The 10,775-nt window shown below is 32.3% G+C and overlaps 2 protein-coding genes across 2 annotated transcripts; one reads left to right on the top strand and one right to left on the bottom strand.

The window, feature by feature from the left end:
* The first annotated feature begins 1,458 nt into the window (after positions 1-1,458).
* On the top strand, positions 1,459-3,855 carry LOC119828661 (transcription factor 21). The gene is made up of 4 exons (XM_038350897.1): positions 1,459-1,771; positions 2,487-2,660; positions 3,188-3,320; positions 3,738-3,855. Exons 1-4 carry the CDS (start codon positions 1,507-1,509, stop codon positions 3,853-3,855), a joined length of 690 nt encoding a protein of 229 aa, XP_038206825.1. The 5' UTR covers positions 1,459-1,506.
* Positions 3,856-4,051: 196 nt separating this feature from the next.
* LOC119828782 lies at positions 4,052-8,249 on the bottom strand. Its single transcript, XM_038351034.1, has 5 exons — positions 8,102-8,249; positions 7,273-7,406; positions 6,937-7,092; positions 5,208-5,283; positions 4,052-4,170 (listed from the first exon to the last, which is right to left on the bottom strand). Exons 1-5 carry the CDS (start codon positions 8,247-8,249, stop codon positions 4,055-4,057), a joined length of 630 nt encoding a protein of 209 aa, XP_038206962.1. The 3' UTR covers positions 4,052-4,054.
* Positions 8,250-10,775: the final 2,526 nt, after the last annotated feature.

Here is a 10,775-nt window from a genome sequence, read left to right as displayed (position 1 = left end):
CTTAAAGCCCCATTATAAAAATTCGTAAAACAACAAAGTTGAATCAGCATGTTGCTGGCAACATTGTGTGTTGCTAAGTTGATAAACCTATACCTATTATTAGTATAACAGATATTGACCACAAATGAACGAGTAAAAAAAATAAAGATGTAAAAAAAAAGGTTGAAAAAAAATTCATTTGACATTTTCGTGTACCAGGCCATCAGACGTCTAGAGAATGTTCTTCATGCTCTAATCAGATGGTAGGGCCTCGACCACATTGTTTTTCCTTATTTATTGCAATGTCCAGTCACATTTTCCGATTATAACATATTTGTATATCTTGTTATTTAAAATGAGTTATATCAAATATCAGCATAAGAACATTGCATAGAACGGCTAGTTCACATAGTTCATCATATTATGTATATTATTTTTAGATGTATGCGGCGAAGATTTTTTTAAATGATTAAGATTTCCTTCAGAGTAATTGATGTTGGGAATTGCCAAAAATAATTTATTAAAAAAAACTGATTTTTTATCGTAAAGGAAATAATATGTTGCGTACATTTCTAATTTTGCCTGTTTGTAAATAGACAAATATATGAGTTTAATATAAATTTCTTAACCTCACAGTTTCCTAATTGAATAACTATTTATTAATTAAGGCGCTCAAAGCGCCTGACTTATTTTTGCTGGTCAATAAATTGCTACCTATCTTGAATTTGGTTGTTTTTTTTGCCAAATCTCTATTACTTCTCCTGTATACATACTTTGGAAAAAACATAAATATGAGTTTATATGAGTGAATACGATTTAATATGAGTTTGCAAGAGGAACGATTGTCGATACACAGTATTTGTCTCTCCTGCTTTGAATATATATGGGACTAAATAATATGTTTGTCTTAAATCGTAGCGGTCAACAAATGGCTCGACTGATGGTAAGCGCATTCTCAGAGGCACAACCTCTGCGAATGCGCCGCTCGCTTTTAAGGGATGAGGAAACGATTGAAGACTGGAAAGAAATAGAGGCCTGGAAACGATGAGAAAAAGGAGGCCTTATAAATTGTCGAACGATTTTAATCCATTGCTCACTTGTCCATCTGTGTCGAAATTTTATCAAGTTCTCGTTAAGGTTCTAAGGCATACATTCTATATATCTCTCTCTGTTTAAGTTGAGAACTAAATGACAAAAGATAGGATTAACAATGTGGTTGATGATTTTTTTCCATTCCACGTCAGAATCTCGAGAATATGAAAAATTGCGGGTGGCCCCTAGCATTGATAATAATAATATAAAACGAAAACAAACATATAATACCCAATGCGACACAGACAAACGCCTCAAAAGACTAAAAACTGAACAACACTTGTGTACACAATACAACTTTGATCGAATATACATAACAATAGCAGAGAAAAGTGTACGACACAGTTCTAATCACATACAAGTGGGTGTTGCACGGTTCTACTTTATTTCAGTGAACTAAATTCTTATCATAAAAATATTCAGTGTCCTGATGAAATGTATAACAATTACGAGGAATCCCCCATTCCCCTGATAGCAAATTACGCGGTATTGAAAGATGCTGAAGAGGAAAAGAGAGATAATGACGACAGAGTGATCCTAGAAATCGGTCGACCAGATGATAAGCAACGGGAGGAGCTTACGTTTTCACATAAGAAGTATGACAAGACTATTGCTCACCATCGTTCGTATGTTATAGATTATGTGGAACCACGCAAGGTCACTTATTTTAGGTCTCAGGATTTGGATGGAGCGCCGGACGGTAAGTTAATTCGCTCCATATGAACATTTTTAATAAGTTTTTTACACGAACTGTGTTCATACCATACATAACATAATACTAGTTCATGCGATGAGAACCAGTCGAATAGCTTTGCGAAAAATTTTGTGAATTGAATAAAATTTCATTCACAGATTGTTGTATTTCAAATCTCAATATTATACATTTTAACAAGTCTGACTCAATTTCAGGTGAATCATAACTTTAATATACATTCAATAGACGCTAAAGTAGGCATATATTCTTACTGGATTTATTATAATTATTAATAACAGATATTTATACCTAAACCTTTTTGAATACATAATCTAATCTTCTATGCCGTATTTACTCCTATATTTTATTAATGAATTTTATTTTGAGGAGATAAAAAAGAATTATTATCAAATTTTGTACTGCGGAACGGAATTTACGAATACGTCGGTATTTCAAGTTTATTATATCTTGTACATAATATATGGAAATATAAGTAATATTGAAATAAGAATTAATATATCGTGGTAGTTTAAAGTTTTATATTTAATTAATTATTCATAAGTATATGTTACTGTATTTTTTAAAATTGTATAAATGTAAATAAATGTCGGATTTACAGTAAATTCTAATTTTGAGTAAAAAAAAAATCTTATTAATTTTTATTACTTATCTATATCTATCTGTTCTGTTTTGAAATCGGTGTTCTGTTTTGAAATCGTAGTAGAGTCGAGATATTTCGAGCATGACGAGTACCAGGAAATCAGAAATATACAAGAGTCTAACAACTCTAGGTCCTCTGTAGAGTTTTCACAAGACTCACAGGACGCAGGCAAGTTTATGGATGAGCAAGACGGTCTTATGGATTGGAAAGAGAGAGCACTACAACTTGAAAAGGGTGTGTTTTTATAAGTTATTATATTATTTGAAGATGAATATTAAGAGGTAGAAAAGTATGTATAATTACATTTTTGTTGTCCTTATACCTTGCTTTAAGTATATTCACGAAAGTAAACAACATGTCGCGAAAGGTTGTTAGACTGCAAGAAGTAAAAGCTTAATTTAAGATCTTAATTATTTATGCCAATAAATAATATAATGAGCTCAAGAGTTAGTTATTATTTGGCTGGTTGAACGCGCTTAATTCAGGAGCTACTGATACTTATCAAAAAGATTTTGAATGGATCGGAGACAGGAAAAAATTTTGAAATGACGCGGGAATTGGAAAAAAAACACGTTTTCTCGATTCCCACGCGAACGAATTTCCAAATACAGTGGGAATAAAAAGGTTTATTAGGGATAGGGGGGATGTATACCTCATGCATTTTTATACAAATCTATTCTGAAATTGTGTTTCTCTCCGCAATTTCCCCTTCAAAAATTTGTTACAATGACAAGATATAGTTATTCATATAAATTTTTCAGAGTATAAGAAGACTGCATGCGACAGAGAGCGCACGCGAATGCGTGACATGAACCGTGCCTTTGACTTGCTGCGATCCAAATTGCCAGTGACAAAGCCGTCCAAGAAAAAATATTCGAAAATCGAATGTTTACGGTAAGCCGTTTTTATGTTTTAGTCTTAGTGCCATCTTTTGAACTATTAAAATACATTACTTGGTAGTATGAATATCATATAAATATTAATGTGAACTAATGTGAACTATTAACAATTTAAATTGTATCTAATCCATACTAACCTATTAAAATTTTAACTTCATAAAAATCTCTCCTTAATTTACTTTCAGATGAATATTAAACGATCTGTTTAGAATATAAGCAAGATAGACACATGAAGAATTTTACATTTTGTGTATAAAATTAAAAACTTCGTTAAAGTGAAATCTTTAAATTTTTGCATGACACATTAAGAAATGTGTTTGCTGTGAGAAATAAGTGTAGAAAGCTTAACAAATATGAGTAAATTCTGTTTGTCATTCATTGTTATAGCTGACAATGCTTTATATAATTTCAGAATAGCAATTTGCTATATTCGGCATTTGGAGTATATGCTAGCTGGTGGCACAGAAGAAAACCCCGTGTTTCTCGAAGCACATAGTCCTGAACTTCGGAGGAAATCATCAAGATATTAAAACATTCTTACAACATCTTATAAATACCATTTCGGCACAGATAAACAATGAAAAATAAGCCAGGCCACTGGCTAAAATGGTCGTAGAAACTTTTTTAAAATAAAATAAATCATAATACGTTTTTACGTACATATACGTTTTTATTGACTATTCGTAAACAAACAGCATGCAGACGCCTCAAACACATTACATATTAGTTCTATCCACTTTTCTTTCTGATTTTTCTCTCACGGGCTTCATCGTCTTTCATTTTTTCAAGCGCTTTCAGGTAGTCCAAGTACGCGCATTTGATTAATAATGGTACTTTCACTACGCCTGAAACGAATAAATGTAAGTTGGTTTCTTAAAAATTAATATGGTTCGGTACGATGTTGATCCCGGGACTTTACTCACTTGGTACTCGAACTAAAAGTAGCCTCTCGCTGTATTGTGTTTTGTACAGTGAATGGGGGAGCCGAATACCCGTTTCCTTCTCCCCAGCCTTCCCAATACATTCCTTCTTTCCAGTCGTCAATCCCCTATACCTAACCCCTTAAATGAAGGCAGGGCATTCGCATAGGCTCTTGCCACTACGAATGTTGATGGGCGGTAGTGATCGCTTACCATCAGCTCAGTTGCCCGCTTGGGAATAAAAAAACCTACGTTCTTTTCCATAGTATATTCTATCGCATAGTATATGCTATCTCATAAAATATTCTATCTCCGTACCAAATTCCATTAACAACCGGTCAGCTGTTTTTGTGTAAAAGAGTAACAAATGTTCATCATTCTTACAAACTTGCGCGTTTATAATATAAAGTAGGATATTGTTTATTGTAACATGAACAATATCAAATTTGAATGAATTTTAACATTATGACTTTTTATTTTACTTGAACGTCTTATTAGAATGAATTCGATTTTACCAAGATCCAAGGGTATTTGATTGCAACTCAGATTAATTTCTTATTATATACTTAGATTACTTTTTTCTAAAGAAGGCAGTAATTATTTAGCTTGGATGTGTTTAATTTTGTGAGGCTTTTGTATTTTACTACCTACCTACTTCATATTTATTGTAAATCACTCTTTAATGTAGGCCTACGTAAGAAGACAAAAAATACCTTTTTTTATTTTTTATTAAAAGTGTAGTCTTATATTAAATGTTTTAATAAAAAAATTAATGAATAAAAATCCCGACTGCAAAACCATAAAGAGGAAAGACTAGTACTTTATAATGGGCAAGTGTACCTACAGGGAACCGTGTATTCCAGGAATATTTCGATGTATTTACCAACATATTTTGTTGTTTGAAATTATTGTAGGGGACAAAACTATCATTTGAAACAGTCAAGTTAAAAGAAGAGTCTTACCTGAAAAACATGTAGTAACCAGTGATTTATACATTGAATACAACGGGGCCAGGATGCTTTCACTTGATTCTTTTCTCTAAAAACATTGGAAAGTTAATTTTATTATATTATTATTATAATTATGATCTAGGTACTTTGTAAGTTATTCTACTATTTTATAATCTTACATTGAAATATTTTTATACTTCAAATATTATGTTGATATCAGAACAAACAGGCCACATAATTTATTTATTTTATCATCAAACGCTGTGAACATTGTCAATGATATGACCTAATTATACCAGGGAGATATCAACTTCAAGGAAGCTACTTCCGTTCAGCGAGAATGTGATGACCGATGTTTTGGTTCTACTCTATATCATTAATGAAAGGATTATAAACTGTAGGTAGTTTACGTAATATAATATTCAAACTTGTAATTTAATCCTTGTCAATTCTGTATGATATCTATAATTAATATTTTTTACTTTGTAGGTAACATAAATAATACTAATAAAGTAAATAAAACTAGTAAATTCGGTAGAACGTTTCTAAAAAAAGAACATCAATTGTAGATTGCAACAATTAAAAAACACGGTCCAACACAATTAATAAAAACCGCTTATCATATAACTAAAGTTAAATTATTAGTACGTAAAAAACAAGTAAAGACGGGAATGCGGAATGACGGACATTCATTCAACGTCCCGCTTATGCAATCTACGTACATTTACTAGGGTACTATAAATCGTAGGATACATGAAATGTTGCGAGTACAGGTGGAGTGAGTGTTTTCGGAATGAGAGCGAAATATTCGCAAAAAGTAGCATTGTTTCAATACGCCAGGAGCTAGCATTCGAAGTGGACGTTGTGCAAATTTGTCGTCCGTCACCTTCCGATCCGATTAGCAAGTTTTGTATCATCTAGGGCCGGATAGTACTAGGAAAGTAGAGCCAAATTAGAGGTGTCAGAAAATAAGTACTTAAAGCACGTTAATACTATGTTATAGTATTATGTTATCTGTGGTACTTTTATATATTCTGTGCTTAAATTTACACATGTTACCATTTATTTATTAGTGCCTGAATAATGGAAAAACATAACAAAATCAGAAAATAAAGCAGTTATAAAATATAGTCTAATTCATCGAGCAGTTCTCGAGTTTTACGTCTAGCCCCAGATTGATTTCGATTGAATAGCCAATTCATATTTATTTATATATAAACATTAATTATTTTAATATCAAACTACTCTTCTTTAACAATTAGATATAACTAGCTGCACCCGGCAAACGCTGTTCTGCCTTACTCTTATCATTTAGGGGTATGAAAAATAGATGTTGGCCGATTCTCAGACATACTCAACATGTACACAAAATTTCATAAGAATCGGTCAAGCCGTTTTGGAGGAGTTTGGCAACGAAAACTGTGACACGAGAATTTTATATATTAGATTATTTATAGATATAGATAGATATTGCATGCAAGTAAAAAATATTTCTAAACCGAAAGAAAAAAGAGCCAAATAAATAAATATCCAACAATAATTAAACACCCCATCTGTCTGAAATCTAGTTGAACAAATGATGACGTAACCATGAACACTAGGATCTCATAAACAGGAGTAGATGCATCTAAACGTGAACATTACGACTGCGCAGTACAAGCAATAGTATGACATCGATCTGTTGATTTAAACTTTATGCCGTACACTATAGAGTAGAAAATGGTTAGTTGAACATACTTACAATGACGTTTCCACAGTGATCAAAGGTAGGGGGGCGTCTTGTGTTGATGCTTCGTATGTATTCCTGCCATCTACGTATACACTCTGTGACGTCTTGCTGATTGCCCCATATTCCTTGAGTATAGGTAAAGTAGACAGCACTTACTAGGATGCCAGCCTAGAGAAAGTATGTGTAAACGTTACGGTAAAATTTTATCAATACTAATAATGGTGAAATGCAAGGAGGTGTAAAATAGGTGCCATCAAATAGAGTTGGCTAATCAAACTTCGTTCTTACCAAGGAACCATAAACATTAAAGGATATCATTTATTCTGTTTAGTCTGTTTAGATACTTACTTTTACAGCATACATTAGTTTTCCATGGGCATAGACAGGGCCAATTTTTGGTAGCTCTAACGTTCGCCCACATTTCCTTGCTTCGTACTCTTCCCTTGTACAGACTTTTATACATGTTGGGTGAAGTGGAAGTTCTAAAACAAGACAATAAATAGATAGGAAACCTTCGGAACTTTTACATAAAGAAAAAAAAATTGAAAACAATTTCGTTTGGACCACCAAATGGTAATCTGTTCTAAATGAAAGGTCAAAAATCAAATTTTAGTATTTTTTTAATAAATGCATTTTTTTAGAACAGATATTTGCTTGCAAAAAACTGTGGGAGACGAGTATATTTCACAACAAGAGTTGGGGCTAGGATCAGTTGGCATCGGGGAAAGTACCACACCTTACCGAATACCGGGGTGAAATATAATATTATACAATAGTAGCTCAATTGCTGCTAAACAACCCATATCAATACCAAGGTTTTTTTTTTCAAGTTAAGTTTGTATAGCAGTTACATAATTTCTAACAAGTACTAAGCCAACATAAACATAAGAAGGTGTTTCTATAATACGTTACATCGTCGTTTCATTGCTGTTTGTTACATACATTTCATAACCGTTTCAAAGAACCCGTACTTGGTTACTTTTCGAACAAAGACAAATTTTTCAAGAAGAGGTGTAATTTATCTGACTGGAAAAGCGCCAGGCAAGTGCATGGTGCAACGAACCCATACAGAATATAAAAACTGGTTCATTTTGTCGTTTAGATTACTAGGTATACAATAAATATAGTAATCAAATATGTATTTTCAAAGGTTTTGTCTTTGTGAATTTTCCCTTACCAGTCACTCGAGGGCAGTCGAACTTCTGAGTTGGACTGCATTTTTCATATATTTGCATATCGGTTTTCGGTTGCTTAACATGTTTTGCTAAATTAATAGTTCGGCATGGCTCGCACCTTATGCGATCTGGATTAAGATTTTCACACATTTCGGATTTTTTATGAAAATAAAACTTAAAATTTTGAACGTGTCTCTCCAAATGTTTTAATGATTCAGGGTATTGTCAAGATTTCTTCTTTTTCTTTCAGTCATAGATTAATGTGTTGTCATACTAAAAAGGTTTCGACGATTATTTTCAGCAAAATGCCTAATTGAAAATATTTTATAGACAAGTATTTAGTAATTGATATGAAAGTCCGCATTAATAAGTTTCCTCAGCTTCCGTCTTTTAAAGATAGCTACGCAACGTATTCTACATAAATAATTAAGTTTTAAGTTATATGGATGAAAACAGTTAAATTAGATTGCTTCTTAAATCAACAACAAATATCCGAATATAAAACGACCTTCTCCGAATTGTTCAATAGATAAGACAAGAAAAGTAAAACATGTTAGATTATGGCAAATTGGTAGAATAAAAATTTTCAGTGCACATTATGATTAACTAGCTTCCAAGCAGATACCACGCAACCGTAGCCGCGGGTTTAATCTAAACGCTAAATATAGTATTATGCGTGATATGACAGTCAGGATCACTACATGTAAAGGCCAACAGTCACCCATATATTTAGTTGTAATTATAACAGCACACGGTCGTTTGGAGTGGACGGAAGAGAGATACGCCCACTTCGTCCGCCGCGGGTTGCGCAAAGTACTTCTATCCTAGATAGTGTAGGGATTGTTGCGAAATTTGCCAAATTTTCGACCATCCCTATATAACAGGAAATTGTGTAAATTTATAGAGTTGATTGACAAATGTAGACAGCTTCCTGAATCTCCTACTTATGCTAAACTTTGGCGCAGTCCCTCTATTATGTAATGCCATTAACAAAGAGAAGAACATGCTTGGAACTAAACTGGAAGAGCGTCTGTTCGTTGGTTCCATATTTCTTTTTATAATTAAGACATTGCTATGCTTAAAAATTAAATATATAAGACAAAAGTTATTTTTGTGTAGAATGTTACTTAACAAAATAAACTTTTTTCAATCAAAATTTATATTCTACACACATACATTTTTTCTTTATATATTATACTATGTTTCTTACCTTGATAATTTTTCCTTACGTAAAAAGATACATAAAATATTTTTTCTGCAAAAACCTCGCATACTTTATACCAAGAAAAATTGGTAATTATAGTGGGTTTGAAGACAGTAAACACAAAGTAGTTTCAATACATTATAATGTTTTACCGTTCCAGCAACCCGATCTAGATTTCTAGATAGCAATTTCCATTGTAAGAAGGCCCTTTGACCTAAATTGAAAGTAAGGAAAGTCGTGTATGATCAATAGAATGCATAATAAATTAAGATAAACGTACTTAAGTTTTGAATTTCGATCTAAGGAAAGCTAGGGGTCTGGTCTCGCATACACTATTGCTTTTTCAGAGCAGGCCAGCGTAATAAGTATTCTGTTATTTAAAAGCAATATATTTTAAAACATTGTTGGCTATCGTCAATTGTTTGTTATAATTACTAGTTCGGAATTCAAATCTATGGCTAAAAACGTGTTAAGAATGTAGAAAATTCACACCAATTTTGTGTTTCGCAATTTCTTTTAACAGAATATTGTACTGATAATTTAAGTTTAAAATCATAAAGCCTAAATTAGATATAAGATATTAAAGTATATTTATATTGAAGTATAAATGGGTCATATAAACTACGGTAATATTTTTTTGCGGATAATCGTTTAGGTTAAACCAGCACTTATCTTGCAGTTTCCTGATGATAACTGAAAATATTTCTGCATTTTACACATACATTACATAATCATGTAATAATAATTAAATGAAAAAAAATAAAGCGTAATAAGAGCGATTTTATAATGACGATAAATTTAAAATATGGGAATAATACAAAATCAAGTTTGTATTTACAAATAAATCTGATTATTTTGAATTACCAGTCTCAAGAGTCCTATTACACTTTTGATTGGTAATTTGAAATTTTCTGGCAGTGAATTTATGTTTGATTCGAATATGATGAATAATTATTTTAGATTTTTTACACTACTTTAGGCTCGGATAAGTCAAAATGTCAGCTGGACATACTCTTTTCTCATTAACTTTTCATTTCCATGAAAATGTACGTAGTCAACGACTCGGGCAACATCTAGTGCACAATAAAAAATTAATACGGTTTAGCGTCAAAATCAGAAAAAAATGTCTGACTGATATACAGAGAACATGTACAGAAATTATTGAATTGTTACCGACCCATCATAAATGTACAAAGATTGAATTAATCAGTCCGTTAAAAGTGGTTGAAAATCAATAAAGCTCAAAATACTGCAATGTTGTCTACATTTACTGTTGATTGAAAACATCTTAAGAAAAAGAAATGCAATTATACTGGCTGCGAGCATCATCAAGTGAGCGCAAAGAAAAAAACTCCTACGAGAACTTGAAAAAGCTTTTTACAGATCGTCAAAAGCTCGTCCCAATACGTCCATTGATGTTTTCGTGAATGGTGGTTTGGTGGGGGCGTCATTACACGATTCCCTTGCGCCGG

Source organism: Zerene cesonia, chromosome 8 (assembly GCF_012273895.1).
Source record: "Zerene cesonia ecotype Mississippi chromosome 8, Zerene_cesonia_1.1, whole genome shotgun sequence".
Lineage (NCBI taxonomy): Eukaryota > Metazoa > Arthropoda > Insecta > Lepidoptera > Pieridae > Zerene > Zerene cesonia.
This window is presented reverse-complemented; position numbering and strand designations above follow the sequence as displayed.